This window comes from Scophthalmus maximus, chromosome 11 (assembly GCF_022379125.1).
Source record: "Scophthalmus maximus strain ysfricsl-2021 chromosome 11, ASM2237912v1, whole genome shotgun sequence".
Classification (NCBI taxonomy): Eukaryota; Metazoa; Chordata; class Actinopteri; order Pleuronectiformes; family Scophthalmidae; genus Scophthalmus; species Scophthalmus maximus.
Window position 1 is genome coordinate 22,930,665 of NC_061525.1, and position 16,836 is coordinate 22,947,500.

Here is a 16,836-nt window from a genome sequence, read left to right on the forward strand (position 1 = left end):
CCGCCTCATAAGGTCGACCGCAAAAAATAATTAGAATTATTTTGAGTGGTTTGAGAAAAATCTAAGCCTCCGATCGAAGGGTCATCTGCAGCAGGTCGACGTATTTAACAATTTAAAAGAACTGTATTTTCAAATAACTACAGTCCTACCAGACGTCTAGTCTCTTATTACAATATTGATATTACATGAAAACATATCCGGGATCCGAGATATTATTAGATTATCCTCCCTTGCCTCTTTCCTCCTCTCTGTTTTGTGTGACTCCGCTGCGAGCACGATGTTTCCTAAGTGGTTTTGAACTTTACCCCAGATCAATATAGATATGTGTCTGTATATAAATAGTTTCATATAAAAGCCAACTTTAAATAATGCATGCAGCGAAAAAGGGCCCTCCGCCCCGTACAGAGTGCGCAGAGCATATGCAAGTGCATTAGGAAACTCTGTACCTGGCGAGTTGGTGTCGGCGCGTCTGCAGGACGGACGGACGACAGAACAATAATTCATCTTTGTTCTATCGTCTCCTTCTGCCCTGATGTCCGCACTCGCCCCTTCCTCCTTCCTCCTGCCTCCTGCCTCCTGCCTCCTTCCTCCTTCCTCCTGCCTCCTTCCTCCTGCCTCCTTCCTCCTTCCTCCTTCCTCCTTCCTCCTTCCTCCTGCCTCCTGCCTCCTGCCTCCTGCCTCCTGCCTCCTGCCTCCTTCCTCCTGCCTCCTTCCTCCTGCCTCCTCCCTCCTGCCTCCTCCCTCCTCCCTCCTCCCTCCTCCCTCCTGCCTCCTCCCTCCTGCCTCCTGCCTCCTGCCTCCTGCCTCCTTCCTCCTGCCTCCTGCCTCCTGCCTCCTGCCTCCTGCCTCCTCCCTCCTCCCTCCTCCCTCCTCCCTCCTGCCTCCTCCCTCCTGCCTCCTGCCTCCTCCCTCCTCCCTCCTTCCTCCTGCCTCCTGCCTCCTCCCTCCTGCCTCCTTCCTCCTTCCTCCTGCCTCCTTCCTCCTGCCTCCTCCCTCCTGCCTCCTTCCTCCTGCCTCCTGCCGCCTCCTCAGTCGCCCGATTATCGATCACCGTCTGTGGTTTGAGACGGTAGCTTCCTCCAGCGATGGAGGTCGGCATAATCTGATCCCACTCCTCACTCCGTGCAGGGGAACTCGGGGGAACATATCGGGTAAACGACACCCGGTGGCGGGGCAACGGACCAGTTCCCAGGTTCTTGTTCCGTGTGACTTTCAGACGACAGGTTCGTATTGTCAGAGGTCGACGGTTCATTGAGAACATTGGAACATCTGTAATAAGAGAGTGCACTTTTGCTTTTTGGAACAGCGTTTTTAATATTTATTGAATTGCAATACTTCATTTCGAACATTCAAAAAAACAGTAGTGATTTCATTTGATTCATTCAGCACATCAACACAACAACAACATTAAAGAGACGTTAAGTGGAACAAAGAGGACATGCAAAGGAAACCTTGGGTTCCCTACAATTATTCAACAATATACAACGTGAAGAGAAAAATAAAAAGCATAAAGTCTATAAAAAAAAATTTAAATGACAGTGGAGAAAGTTTGTGTGTGGGACGAGGGAAATAGTTCCATATTTTAGAAACTCTGTAATAATAAATGTATGTGAATATATATATATAATGTAAAGATTTTTAAAAAACAAAATAAAATATGCATGCTGTGTACATCACGGCAAAAAGGAGTAAGAGAGCAACACGCTTATCCAGTCCGACCCCCGTTCTGCACAATAATAGTTTTAATAATACAGATAATAATCAATAATTGTTTCACATTCAAGTGTAGAAAAGAGAGACACAATTTCAACAGTGGTAAAAAAAACTATATATTTTTCTCTTTATTTGTTGTATTTAATGATTTTTTTTTTCTGTTACAGTGTCTTTGGTGTGAAATTCTTTATCTAAGTGTATCATATATGGCCGATTAAATCATAGTTTCATCTACAGCGCCCCCCCCCCCCCCAGTAATCTTATTCTGGATTTGATCGTGGTACAGTATCTGATCTTCTCTCTCATGCTTCATGTGGTTACACACCAGCTGCACACACACACACACACACACACACACACACATCCAACACGACGAAGGCGGTGACGAATCTGGGTCACGGGTTGGTTATGTCTGCACGATTGCGATGACAGTCTCGCGACGTAAAGCTGCCGTCCCCTTCCCCCCCGCATTCATGTGTTCATTTCTCTCTCTCTCTCTCTCTGTGTGTGTGCGCGTGTGCGTGTTCGCGTGCGTTCAGCCACCGCGTCGATGATGTGGTCTGTACCACAAAGCCGCGCACTGCGATGCTTCGGTGGATGAAGCGCGGATGCAATGTCTGCAGCTCGTCGCGCCGACAGGGAGATGGAGGAGGAGGAGGAGGAGGAGGAGGAGAGCAGAGCAAGGGAGGCTGATGAAGTAGGGGAGAGCAGGAAAAAGGATGCAAGGACCACCCTTATCGAGCGAAGCCGTTCTCAGGGAGCCTACCAACGGGAACCTTCCCACACACACACCATGGCCGGCCGGCCAATCGGCGCGCTCGCATCCGTTGACACATCCTCCCTCATACAACTGCTCATGCATGGCTCAGCGGTGCTGATGTGAGGTGATACGATGAGGGAGCGCGGCTGCGGAAGCCTCCCGGACAAGAAGAATTTACATCCGCTGCGTTCTCATTCTTTTTCTTTCTTGAACACGGGGAGGAGCTGAGACGGTGGTTCAGAGGGAATTTGCGTGGACGTCCTGCCTCTTTTTTCCTGAACGGGCGTCTCCGATGACAACTGTTGTCCGTATCTCATCTCTCGGCAACTCAACAGTGTCTCAGATGATGGGGACATTATTCCATTTTTTTTCCCTCTGACTGATTTTTGAACGTTCCGCGTGAGAGAGGAGGACAAGAAGGGGGGGGGGCGTTCTTTTACAGTACGTGGCCTCGGAGATGAGGATGACAGACCGTGCGGTGGCACAAGTGACAAGAGTCTGACCACGAGGCAGCGGGGGCACAGCGGTGGCAGAGAGGCCATGAGAGCCAGACGAGAGACCAGGATGGTGTCTTCCTGTTCACCATGCACAAACATAAGGTCAGGTCGGATTTCTCTTTGCCCGTTACGTTCCCCTTCAGCTGCGGCGCAGTCTCATCTTTTTGGTCAATCGACATATTTGCCGACACGCGGACAGGAAACCGTGCATGGGATATGCAGTATGACGTACGTCGTCCGTAACCAATGTGTTTTAATTGATACGAGGGAGTTCCTAAGTGTCAGATATCATTTCTATATCTATTCTCCTACAATGTTTATGACTATAATCCATGACATGGATTTAAGGCTCCGGGTCAGGAAAGCGAAGTAAATGCGGAAGTGCCGGGAATCTGTATTCTCTCCAATGACCAACAGAGGGCGACTCCACTGGTTGTTTCTATAGAAGTCTATGAGAAAAAGACTCTTCGTCTCACTTGATATTTAAACCTCAGTTAACATTTTCCTGAAGAGTTTATGGTTCAATCTCTAGTTTCAAGTCTTCTTCAATACAGCACGATGTTCATTTTCGTAAATTACGGTCCATCGCAACGTGGATACAGTGTGATTGACAGCTGGTACCGTCCAATCGGTGCAGGCTGCAGGTGTAGGTGGACGTGCAGTGAACAAGCTCTGTCAGGCCACGCCCCCAGCCCCGCTCCTCCCAATGTGGTCACTTCTGGTTTTTTCGAGAATCCAAGATGGCGCTGGCCAAAAGCGATAAAGAAAATGGCCGCCGTCATGCTCAGTTTCCCCTTTAGGGAAAACGCATCAGTCCTCTCTCACTGTCCACAGCTGACTAATTCGAACCCTTTTATCAAGAATTTAGCATTTCGAGATTGAAAGGGGGGTGTTGGTGGGATTTGGCGGCATCTAGCTGTGAGGGGACAGATTGCAGCCAAGTGAACACCCCTGGGCTGCTGTAGAAACATGGCAGCGCAACATGGTTGGACTCGGTGGTTTTACATTACGAACCCATGTTACGCTCAAATTATGGCAAAAAGATTCCCCTTCAAATTATTCACACTGGACCTTTAAAATGCTTAAATGTTTAAATGCAAAAATAAGCCGCTGCGTGTCAGTATTTCTGAAACACACACACACACACACACACACGTTTGTGATGAAGGGGTTCTCCGGCTGTCCGCTGGGCCTCCTAAATCTCCCCGGTGATCTCTGCTCTCCAGGTCCATTAAGGGCAATCGGGTTAGATTTACTGGGCCTGTCGACGGGGGACACGGGGGCAGGGGCCCGGGACGGAACGGCTTCAGGTCAGCTGCCTGCGATAAACACTCCTGGCCAGGTATCGGGGTGCTACACTAAAAGGATCGATGGTCGTTATGGATGAAAAGAAGCGCTGGTGCCTCCAGCACATTCTTATTCATTATGTTGATTTTAAAACAAATAAAAGACATAAAGATATTGTGCCATTAATAGAGTAAGATGCATCTCTATTTTTTTTTCCTTTCCGTCTCTACGGCCATTAAAAATCACCAAATAGGGATTTTATTAAACATTTATCTGCATTATTAGGCATATTGTGATATTCAAGCCCCTTTGCCCAATAGACAAACCTACAACAGAGAGTACGACTCTTTATTCAACATGACTACGATTGACTTGCTCTCTGATATTGATACGTGTTCATTGGAGCTGCAACTAGCGATTATTCTCATCTTCGATCAATCTGTCGACTATTTTCTTGACTAATCGATCAGTTGTTTGATCCATTAAACGTCGTAAAACGGTGAAAAATGTCGATCGTTTTTCCAAAACCACCAAGACGATATTTTATTTTGTCCACGAACCAAAGAAATTCAGTTCACTGTCACAGAGGAGCAAAGAAACCAGAACATATTCACATGGAAGAATCTGAAATCAGAGGATTTTGACCTTTTTTTTTTTTCATCAAATCTACTTGAACCAATTAACTGATTATCAAAATAGTTGCCGATTAATTTGGTAGTCGATTGCTAATCGATTAATCGATTAACTGTGGCAGCTCTAATGTTCCTTCTAATGTAATGGAGGGTGCTGTCATTTTTTATAAAGGTCTTCGTGTTCTCACTGTTCATCAGGAATATTTCTCTGTCTCTGCCTGATGCTACGACGAATAAGTGATAAAAGATCAATTGCGAGTTTTACCAAAATCAGCTGCGGGCCATTAATATTTGTGCAAATGCTTTTTAATGCTTTTAGCTCAACTATTTGTCAAATATGACCACAACACTTTTATTGTGGATAAAACCTGAACAGAAATATCATTCAAATTTGCATCATTTTGAAGTTGTGGACGCTGAAAAAAGCCATCAAAATATTAATATCTGCAAAAATGTCCAATCCATGAAGAAGCCCAGTCTGTGGACAATCTGTCCGTCACCTGCTTGTTTTCATGCTGGGTCGACATCTGCCTCACTGTACATTCAACTGTACGAAAACTAAAATAGACCCGTTGCGTGCGTGCGTGCGTGCGTGCGTGCGTGCGTGCGTGCGTGCGTGCGTGCGTGCGTGCGTGCGTGCGTGCGTGCGTGTGTGTGTGTGTGTGTGTGTGTGTGTGTGTGTGTGATTGATCCCGCTGATCGCGCTAAACGTCCACATCTCAGCCGGCGGCCGACGGTTAACTGCGTTTACTTTTGCAAGTGAAGCAGCTCTCATCCAGACGGACGCACATCCATCCACGGGGGAGGAACCCTCAGATGTGTTGGAAGGTGGAGATTCCATCTGTCTTGTTTAAATGAACACTGCAGGTCCGTCGAGGAGCTTCAATTCAGTTTCATAAATAAAGCGGCGTAGTCTGGGACCCGTCTCCTCTGAATTACACCTTCTTCCACCGCGGACATGATGGATCTCCCCTCCAGCTGCTCCGCAGGTCTAGGGCCGTTGTACATGAGATGTATCAAATGACTATATCGCAAATACCGCGACTACAAATTGCCCCGTAGAAATGTAGTTATGCCGCCGACATAAGACTTGCTTGGTCTTTTTGCCTGGTTTGAATAATACTGTTTTGTTAAATCTAACTTGGGATTTTTGAAGTTTAAAACTGTCCCAATAGAAAACCATTCATGAATATAATTACGATTGGAGAATAGTTTAATACAGACGGGTGCAGGGACTTGTAGAATCATCATGCTGGTGTGATTGTTTGCATCAAAGGGTGACAATGTGCATTTATGAAGTGCTATAAGGAGATTTAAAAATACCGCGATATATATCGTGTATCGCGTATATCACAAAAATATATCTCAATATTAGTTATAGTCCATACATCGCCCGGCACTACGAAGGGCCCCTTCGGGTTCTTCTTACTTGTGGGGGCCTCCGCTGTTCTCCCGCATCCCGGGGGTCAATGATTGAGAAGATGGAGGAGTGGTTGAGGATGATCCCGGTGATTCATGGTGCATGTGGGCGCGCTGCATTGAGTCACTGGCGGCGGCGGCGGCTGGAGTGAACGGAGCCCCCACAACCCATTACTGTACTTCATGTGTGAACAGTGAACACACTGATGTTCAGAAAGGTGATTAGAGCAGGTCTCAATCAATTATTGTTTTGTTAACTACCTGGAACTGAATAAAACAGCAAATGTCAGAACCTATTTATAACCAGGACTTGTGCTGTGCAGCTGGTACAGCTCCGGCGGTTACACCGCTGACTTTGGTACAGAAGGTCAGGGTTCGATTCCCTTAATGCTTCTTGCCGTGTGTCAAACATGTATGATTGTAAGTCTCTCCTGACAAAAGCGTCAGCAAAATGAATGTAATGTAATAATGTAACCAGAGTTTTCGCCAATAATCAAGTGTGATTCTCGGTCTTCTTGAAAGCAAACCGCTCTCAGACGAAAAATGAAATCTATACAGGAAAGACAAATCAAATCAATTATTATTATTATAGATTATAGCAACGAGTAACACAGCTGTGAGTGTCTTTACTTCTCAAAACTATGGCAAACGTGACGCGTCAATATTTAGGCCATTTTTTCCGTCAAGCGCCAACATCATCTGGACACAATCACCTCCATGAAAAAACAATAACACTCATAACCGCAGACCCTCTCATTGACTCTTCTCTACCTCCACCGATAGGCCAAGCAAAAGAAGTGGAAGAAACTGATATGGAAACCTCAAAGGTAGGACACGACTGTAACTCGTCCACCAAAAGACACCGCACACACACGAGCAGTCATATTATTATTATACAGTAAGGCCGCTCACATATGCTTCATATATATATCATCCTCCATCCGCTGCCTGGACTCCTCTTGGACCTTTATTTATTTATTTATCTTTTAGTAAAAGTTCCTAGTTTTCACAAATTGTAAAAGCAACGAAATCTCTGCAGGTGATACGTCACATCTCCGACTCCTCTGTTCCTGTTGCAGCTCTTCCAATATTTGCATATAAATCTTATATTAAACCTATTAGACAAATCCAATTTATTGGTTGGCCAGTAGAAATCGGCCGATATGAGACTTTCACAAATTAAACAATTCAGTAGAAATTTGTGTTTTTGTTAAATCAAGTTTGACATATTTGGTTCTATTTGTGTTTTCTTTTTCATTCATAGTTATTCATAATAAAGTTTATGTTTAAAGCTACAGTGTGTAATATTTAGAAGAACTAAACGGCCCAGAATACGTCAAATTTTCAGACGCTGCCGGAAACCGGAAATGGAGTCGGCGGTGTGCGCCACCATAAAGTGTCCCCTGTCGGTCGCTCAGTTGGTTGCGGTTTGGCACTTTACCACCAGATGGCGCCAGACAATTACAAAACTTACACACTGGGGCTTTAAACTGGAAAATATCAAGCCTCAAACGTTTCTTCGTCCCTGAGGTTTGTTAACGACATCTTAGGAATAATCTCCAATTTCTGTTTTAGAAACCAATATCTATATATCGGCCAATGACTTGGTATTGGAATTTCTTTTCCCAATAAAATCTGCATCGGCCCACCAGACATCCACATGTGCAGGACTCTGAGTGCGTCGAGCTCCTCTCTCCACTTCCTCCTCACATTTCACTGCCGTGTCAGATCCAGGAGAGAGAGAAAATCTGCCGTGGCCTAATGCACCGATCCACTTGTCAGCGATGTCTTCTGGAGCAACACGGCTCCTGTGACACCGCGGTCGCTCTGTAGAAGAGAGGAGAAGAGCGGGACTCTGATGGAGAAACTGTCGTGAGGTGAAGAGGGACTTTACATATCGCGATGACGTAGGAGGTAACCGAAAAATAAATCCAGATGATGCTGTGAGTTTGTGAGTTTATGGGACTGAAATACTAAAGAATAGAAGTTTAGTCTGTCTTCTTGTGTTTTCCAGTTCACGACAACTGTTGCTGACTACATGTAAAACAATACAGCACACACCTGTGCACCATATAGACTGGATCTTGTCTCAGATGTGATAATCAAAAAAAGAGCTTCTCCTGTGATTTCTAGTCAGATAGCGTGGACACTGTGAGGGACAGATTAGTATCTGAATGGATTCTTGTCCTTCCTTTATGGACTTGAATTCATTTCGGGGAACTTTCCGGTTTATCGTTGGTCTTCTGATATTAATGATCTGGTCGTTTCTGTTAGGTAACTTTTTTTCGTAATCCGTCATGTTTCATTTTTATTACATCTAGACTTTAGTATTTCCTGTTTAACTTCGTGGTCGCGCTCCTCTCGTCTCCACCTTGTGTCTCGTGTCGGTTGACCAATCGCAAGTCAAGTAATGTGGTTATTTGACAAGCGCGGTCATTCAGACGTTCGGCATCATGTTACCATCTGACGTGATGCTGACACTCTGCGGACGGGACGGGACTTGTGGGTCCGAGGGCTGGATGGACGCCTTCGCCTTCCACGAGGGATCTATGGTGCGAAGTACTTGGGCACTTGGGCAGCGTTTGTAAATGTGGAGCAGCGGTAAAAAAATCCCAGTGACGAGCGACCCGACGAAGGATAAAGGCTCGAAAGCGTTAAAGGCGTCTGACGAGTAACAGGAGACGGAGTTTGTTGTCATGGGGACACTGGAGGACGCTCTCCGTCCCCGTAATATTTGACCTTGTTTGACGTACTCCCGAGGGTCCATGTGGGGAAGAAGCAGCGGCTCCCCGCTCCTCGTCACATCTGCAAGCGCAGATTCGGTCGACGCAGAGTCGAGGTGTTTGGACGTCTGAAGGCCTCTGCCGGGGGGGGGGCGTTGCTCTGTCACTACGAGTGGCGTGGATCATTTGTGAGGCTTTAAAAATAACTCTCGAGTCGTCCTTGAAGGCTTTGTGACTGGCGATGGCATAGCAACCGCCGGTAGGCAAATGTAAAATCTGCGTGCGTGCGTGCGTGCGCTCCCAGCGTCGATGACGGCAGGGTCGTCTCTGTGGCAACAGCCTGACACTGACCAGATGGAAGGTTTTGGGTTTTTTTCCGGGAGGGCGTCGGTCAATATAATACCCATAATATATATAATACTCATTTTTCTGAACACCGTGGGAGCGTGATGAGTCATCAATGACAGCTGTACCGCTCCAATGCGCAAAGATAAATACGACTTCAAAATCCAGATGCATCCCGTCACCGACCTTGTGATTCCTGTTGTCCAACGGACTTGTCACGCCCCCTGATATGATGTAGTCTAGTAACAATCTTATAACAATCTTATAAGAGTTTGCTGCTGCCGCAAACCGGAAATAGAATCGGCGGTGCGCCACCATAAAGTGTCCCCTGTTGGTCGCTCAGTCGGTCGCGGTTTACAACATCACCTCCAGATGGCGCCAGAAAATTACAAAAATTACACACTGGGGCTTTTACTATATTTTGTTTAAAGTTACGTTTTCAAAGTCGTGTTCAAAGTGACAAAGTTTACAGAGCGGAACATTAAACAAATTGTGTTTTAAGCATTAGAATAAAAACTGCAGATAGATAAAGATGTTGTGAGGAAGGTGGAATCCATGAGTTTTATAAAAAAAAAACAAGACCAAGAAACTGGGTCGATCACACGTGACCAATCACTAAACAATCTGCCTAGTAGGCGATATTCTCTACATGATGATTTATAACATGTTGACGGTGCACGTTAATGAGTGTGTGTGTGTGTGTGTGTGTGCGTGCGTGTGTGTGTGTGTGTGTGTGTGTGTGCGCGCGTGTGTGTGTGTGTGTGTGTGTGTGTGTGTGTGTGTGTGTGTGTGTGTGTGTGTGTGTGTGTGTGTGTGTGTGTGTGTGTGTGTGTGTGTGTGTGTGTGTGTGTGTGTGTGTGTGTGTGTGTGTGTGTGTGTGTGTGTGTGTGTGTGCGCGCGCGCGCGTGTGAGCGTGCGCGTGTGTGAGTGTGTGTGTGTGTCTATTTCAATCCTGCTTGCTGCAGCAGAAACATGAAATGTGCTTTCTTTTATTAATTTTTTTTTCAATGAGTGCTTTAAAGTCGTCGCGTGCTGCACTTTGTTCTTTTATTCATGACGCACGTGACGGGCGCCGTCTGTATTTTCCCTTCATCACTCTTTTGGGGCGGGCGACGTGATATTGAACATGAGGTCTGTCCTCCGTGGTGTCGCTTGTTTTCAAAAAAAAAAAACATTCAAATCAACACATTCTGTTCTCTACTCTGTCTGTGTGGTGTTGGTTTCCTCAAAGTGGGATGCCGGTGTGTTTTCTGCATAATATTAAATCCACTCCGGCCTCCGGCACAGGGGTCGCATCGCTGTCCTACGGTGGCCCAAAGAGCTCAGTAAGAAAACACGTGCGAATACACAAAACAAATGCAAATTAAGATGAAAACATCTTCATCAACTTGACAACACACGCGCAGCATTCAGAAAAAGCGCTGCATATAGATTGAAACGAAAACGGAAGTGTTTCCAGGGGACACTTAAAAGTGATGCACACGTCCGAGTACGCTTGTTGTTGCCGCGGTAACGGTTCTCTTTCCTTCAGTGGTGTTGGAACATGAGATCAAAAAAAAAGTGTTTTTGATTCATTTGGACTTTTCGATCGCACGATTCAGACGCGTGCGTGCGTCGCTTTAAAGTGTCCTCTGGAAACACTTCCGCTTCGTCGCGGTCTATATTGCAGCGCTTCCTCTGTCCCGTACTGTCCCGTCTTTGCATCTGCTCCGATTCATTCCCACTGCTTTTCATTTGAGATATTGCCATTTTTCCCGTCTTATCCGTTGACACGTTGACCAATCACGTGAGCTCGTCCTGTTCTGCTCCTCCCATCTGTCTGATCCTCATTGTTATTCCTCCTTGCACAACACAATGTGTGCATTTACTGTACGTGGCTGCGTTGGCATCGCTGCGTTCTCCCCACCGTGGCCCTGTGAGCGTGGATTATCCGACGTGGTCAACTCGTCAATAAAACAAAGAGGCGGCGCGTCACGTGGTCAGATGGTGGAGATCAACCCGGCGGGGTGTTTATCCTCGCCGAAGGAGAACAGTGCGAGCGTAATAATCCACACAGTGTTTCAACAGAGGCAGAATCGAGTCGAGCTCGCCGCGGCATCCAATCCCACAGAGCAGCGTTACAGGGATTAATCCAGATTATCTGTCAGTCGCTATTCTCAGAAATGAATGGGGGGGGGGGGAATAAAATCTCAGGACCACATTAAGGTGGAAGGAATGTGAAAAAAGAAAAAAGAAAGGAAGCCGTAATAACGTTTACTGTCAATCGATGATGAGCTCGAATAACATAAAAAGAAATTTACCCAGAGCGTCCAGGTTTTAATTTTCGCATGTGTTCAGGAAAACAAGAGTATAGATCATAAGTGAGAGAAAATCAATTTCCCTTTTCTCTCCCCTGATGCCAGTGGGAAGACCTTTTTGTGTTATTATTGTACAGCGGTGCGGTCAGCAGGTGGCGCCAGTGAGAGGAAGCGTCTCACTGACCCCTCTGACGCTCTTGTGGAGGAGCTGTCCCTTCAGCACCACACACACACACACACACACACACACACACACACACACACACACACACACACACACACACACACACACCAACACAACTGCTTGCTGACATCTCCGTGTGAGAGACATCCGTCGAGTGATGACGTGCGGTATGACATACGAGACGGCACATGTGCGATACAAATATTTAATGCATGAATGAAAAGTCACAATATCACAGTGACCCTTCCGTCCCGGCTGCGTTGATGCATTTCGTTTTTATGAAGCGCCATTAGCCGAGGAGTCTGGGTCGAGACGTTCTGCTCTGCTTTTGTCCCATTGCATTGAAGGGAAATTGTCAAATTTGTTACTTTGGCTGAACTTCTTCCCCGCGTGTTTCCACAAAACGATTAGGCCATATATAATGGCCTAATCGTTTTTTTGTCTTCCAGGGGACAAGGGACACATGCAAAACAGAAAATACACACACGTAGGCCCTAGGTCGAGTTTGTCACGTTGAGCAACTGCCGAATGAAGTGTTGGGGGGGGAAATATGTAAAATGACGTTAAGATGCCTATTAAAACTTTGGGAAAAAGTGGTCGCTGAACGGTGTCGTCTGAGAAACTGATCTCAGATCTGTCTTACTGCACCATCTTCTTCGGTCGGTCGGTCGGTCGGTCGTGCACTGACTCCCTCTCCCGACACCGTCTGCATCTGATTCATTCCAAAATGTGTTTATAAGGATAAAACCCCTTGAGATGTAGCATCAGAAGAGTGACAGAATAAATAGAAAAATACAAATACAATTAACGATATACTTCAACGTACGTACGACAGGCAACGAAAGAAACAAAAGACCAACCACATACATTAAATGCATCAGTGTATTACAACCACTAGGTGGCCGAAATGGCCAATAACAGATGAACAGGAGAATGTGAGTGCATCGCCACATACAGTTGGATGATGAAGCAGAGCGAGTGAATGAAGCTCAAAGCTCCCAAAAGAAACCATGATGACGACAACTTGCAAAAGGTTAAAATAGAAGAAATTAATAAATCAATAAGTCAATAGAATAGACTGAAATCTCGCGCGTGTGCCCGAACCAACCCGACCCTCGGCTCTCCTAGAGGTCGGGGGGTCGGTTGTTGCATTAGCCGTAGCATTAGCCGTAGCATTAGCATTATTTGAGTGAACGGGACACTTGCTCTCTGACCCCCTGTGACCCCCTGTGACCCCCTGTGACCTCTGTGACCCCCTGTGACCTCCTGTGACCTCTCTGTGACCCCCTGTGACCCCTACGTGCTCAAAGGGGAAGAGATTGAGCTTCTTCCACTTCTTCAGTGGTTAATTTTGTTTGAGGCAGTAGCTCTTCATTTGTACCTGGAAGTAAACCACATAGTTTTAGCCGCCAACCCCGGCAGTTTGTCGATTGTGATAAGGATATTTTGAATCCATCCCCTGCTCTTGTGTTTTGACACCACGCGCCAAATGACAGTTATATAAAGGAAACACTTGTTTTGCCAGCTGAGCTCACGCAGTCACCACGACGACCCGTTTTGATTCTCGTTCACAGGCCATAAACACGGGGAGAACCTCACTTCATTAAGAGATTAAAAGGGGGGCCTGCTGACACTGATCAAGGCTGGAGACGCCCCCCCCCACTTAATACCCTTCTCATTCATAGCACGGGGGCTGAGAGGTGGGTGGGGGTAGTCATTGCACAGAGGACGTTAAGGCCAGCACTCGTCTGGCGAGGCTCATCGTGGAGAGGAGTGGAGAAAGAGAGCCATCCAGGGAAGAGGACAGAGAGAGCAGGAGCGAAGAGGGAGGGAGGGAGGGAGGGAGGGAGGGAGCCTGCCGGAGCCTGCTCACTGCGAGCGCAGCTTTCATCCGCAGCAGAGGACTGAGAGACGGAGGGAGCTGTGACGGTGTTCGACGGAGCTCGACGGAGACGACGCCGGGTTGAGAGAGAAACACGCCGTCATTCATCTGCGATCGCTAGGCCCCTCATCATCCTCCTCATCATCCTCCTCATCATCCTCCTCATCATCCTCCTCATCCTCCTGGTGCTGATGCTGCTGATGCGGCAGTCTGCACCGTGAATCCTGCGGTTTGGTCGTCACCTCCTCCTCCTCCTCCTCCTCCTCCTCCTCCTCCTCCTCCTCCTCCTTCTTCTCTATTTTGGGGGAAAAAAAAAACACCCCCCGAAGAGCCCCGGGGGAGGTGTGAATATTTTCCTTGGCACAAGCGCTCGGCACTGCGGCACCTCGTCGCGAAGCGGAAAAGAAGATGTAGCGCGGAGGGCTGGACGCACGCAGAGAGCTGAGGAATCATCCCCGCCGGAATATCGGTTCCCCTCCATCATCCGACAGGCGTCTCTGCATCCTCCTCCTCCACGTCCTCCCTTCTTCTTCTCCTTCTTCTCCTTCTTCTTCTTCTTCTTCTTCTTCTCCTCCCCCTCCTCCTGCACCGTGCATGGGAGGCGAGGGTCCGGCAGGCTGTCGGTCAGCATGCGGCGGTGTCACCGGGCAGCCCAGTGCCCACAACACGCTATGGACGTCAGACCCCCCTCGCCGTACTGATGAAAGGCTTCAAGCTCGCCTGGTAAGGTCTCGAACGCACACAGAGACATTTCTTTTTGCAGTTATTTTTCTTCCTGTGTCGCTTTTGGGGGATCGTCACGTGTGGAAAAAAAAGCGCCGCGCGTGACGAAGGCTGTGCGGACGCGTCGAGTAGTGTTCGCGTTTCCCCGACATCCTCACCTGAGCATATTCTGGTTATGTAAATCCCCCCCCCCCACCCCCCGCCCCCCCCCTCCTCATCTGCCATGCGTGATAACGAGGGTTCAGGTCAGGACGCCGCTAAGCCCGGCGACCGCGGCGTGTTCTGGGAGCGGGGGGGACCGCGGCGAGCCCCTGAGCGGAGCAGCTGAGGAGAGGCAGCAGCTCACGTGGCGGCGGCGGCGGCGGCGGCGGCGGCGGCCTGGGGAAAGGGAGCAAAAGGGCACATGATGCCGCCGCTCGCCTCGTCTTCCCCCTCGGTCCGTCTCACATGGACAAACAGATCCGCGTCCAGGTGTGTCTCTCTCTCTCCACCTGTGTGTTTGCGACAGTGTCGCGCTCTCTTTTCTACATCCTCACCTCCTGCCCTTTGTGTTTGTTTATGGTCCTCCTCTTCCTCCTCTTCCTCCTCTTCCTCCTCCTCCTCGTCCTCCTGCCTGATATTTTTAGTGACGAGTTACCAAGCACTGCAGGACGGAAAAAAAACAAACTTGAGGGGGCAGTTTCTGCAACGTGCTTCATTCCTCCTAACTTCCAAGAGGATCCTTTTCTTCTTCTCCTTCCCCTTCTTCCTCTTCTTCTTCCTCCTCTTCTTTTCCCTAACGACTCTGTCTCTCTTTCATCCTCTCTCTCTACATTTGTCCTGTGTCATTCTCTCATTCACATCCCTCTCTCCTCTCCTCTCCTCTCCTCCGCCCTCTTGTTCTTCTACCTACTGACATCTATCACTTAATCCTCCTATTGTTTTCTCTCTCTCTCTCTCTCTCTCTCTCTCTCTCTCTCTCTCTCTCTCTCTATCTCTCTCTCTCCTGTACTGTAGCTTTGAAATGTTTTCCTCTCGGGGCCTTTATAGAATTAATCAGAGTGTGTGTGTGTGTGTGTGTGTGTGTGTGTGTGTGTGTGTGTGTGTGTGTGTGTGTGTGTGTGTGTGTGTGTGTGTGTGTGTGTGTGTGTGTGTGTGTGTGTGTGTGTGTGTGTGTCATTATGTATCATAGACAGGAACGATCGTGAACATGAGTCAGTTAATCTCTTCGCCGCACCCTGACCGACAGGTTACTTTGCCCTCAGCCGCCATCTGTGAACGTCCTGTGCTCCCCCAACGCACGGAGGTGAGCTGTCTGTTACGTTATCTATTGAACTGTAATGAATCTAAAAGAGCTGGAACAGTTTATCTACTGACCGACCACTAAATGAATCGCCAACTAGTTTGAGAATCGGTTCAAGTTCCAGACTCTCTGACTTCATCTTCTTAAATGTGAATATTCTCTGGTTTCTTTGCTCCTCTGTGACAGTCAACTCAATATCTGTGGTGTGTGGACAAAACAAAACATCGTCTCGGTGGTTTCGGGGAAACGATTGACATTTTTTCACAGTTTAATGACTTTTTTTGAATTGAGTTTTTGCCGTGTAACAGGTACAAGTCACACAAAAGATGAAAAGGGGAATGAAAGAAAGATAGAAAAACCCAGATTCCTTTACCTCATGTACATATTCATGTGACATGCTTGTAAGATTCTTGTATATGAGTTTTATTTACTATAGGATATACATTTATATAAAAAACTTTTTTGTCGTCGCTGTGTAAACATTGTCCCATTTTTTTCCATTTGTCCTTATGAAATGATATTTTCCTTCTTTAGTTCTTATTTTGTGAGTCAGCAGTTTCCAATTTCAAATATTTCACCTACAAATTTCCAACCGCTCATCGACTGCTCGTGACCGTGCCTTGTGCCATTTCTTTGTAATCTTTCTGGTAACCTGGCAACATCCGTCTCCTTTAAAGCCCCAGTGTGTCATTTCTGTAAATTTCTGGCGCCATCTGGTGGTAAAGTTTCAAACTGCATCCGACTGAGCGACCGACAGGGGACACTTTATGGCAGCGCACCGCTGATTCCATTTCCGGCAGCGGCTGAAGATTTTACGTGAACGCGACGTATTCTGGAACTGTTTAGTTACAACAACCGTATTCAACACGACGTAGAAACATGGAGACTCACACTCATGGAACTATATTTAACTCTTATATGAACACAGGGTTATGGACAAAATATTCAATTTCTGTGAATGAGTAAATATTACACAATGTAGCTTTAAGCACAATGTTTTTGTTGATACCCAAATATAACAAGACCTGGGAATATTGTAGCCCCAAACTATGTCTGAATCATCACATGAACGTCATCCGCATCGTATGGACC

At 47.1% G+C, this 16,836-nt stretch overlaps 1 protein-coding gene across 12 annotated transcripts in view; it reads left to right on the forward strand.

Annotated features, from left to right (window-relative positions):
- gramd1bb (GRAM domain containing 1Bb) overlaps positions 1-16,836 on the forward strand; it is a 103,268-nt gene that overhangs the window by 44,015 nt on the left and 42,417 nt on the right. Inside the window, exons 1-2 of one of the 12 annotated variants that reach the window (XM_047335606.1) lie at positions 2,085-3,072; positions 7,092-7,135. The exons of 7 other annotated variants lie outside the window; for them this stretch is intronic. In XM_047335606.1, coding sequence (XP_047191562.1) covers positions 3,058-3,072; positions 7,092-7,135 — 59 coding nt within the window. In that variant the 5' untranslated portion in view covers positions 2,085-3,057. Of the gene's footprint in view, positions 1-2,084; positions 3,073-7,091; positions 7,136-13,736; positions 14,463-14,678; positions 14,934-15,610; positions 15,748-16,836 lie in introns of those variants that run through there. 4 more of the 12 variants (XM_047335611.1, XM_047335605.1, XM_047335607.1 and 1 more) reach the window with 4 other exon arrangements.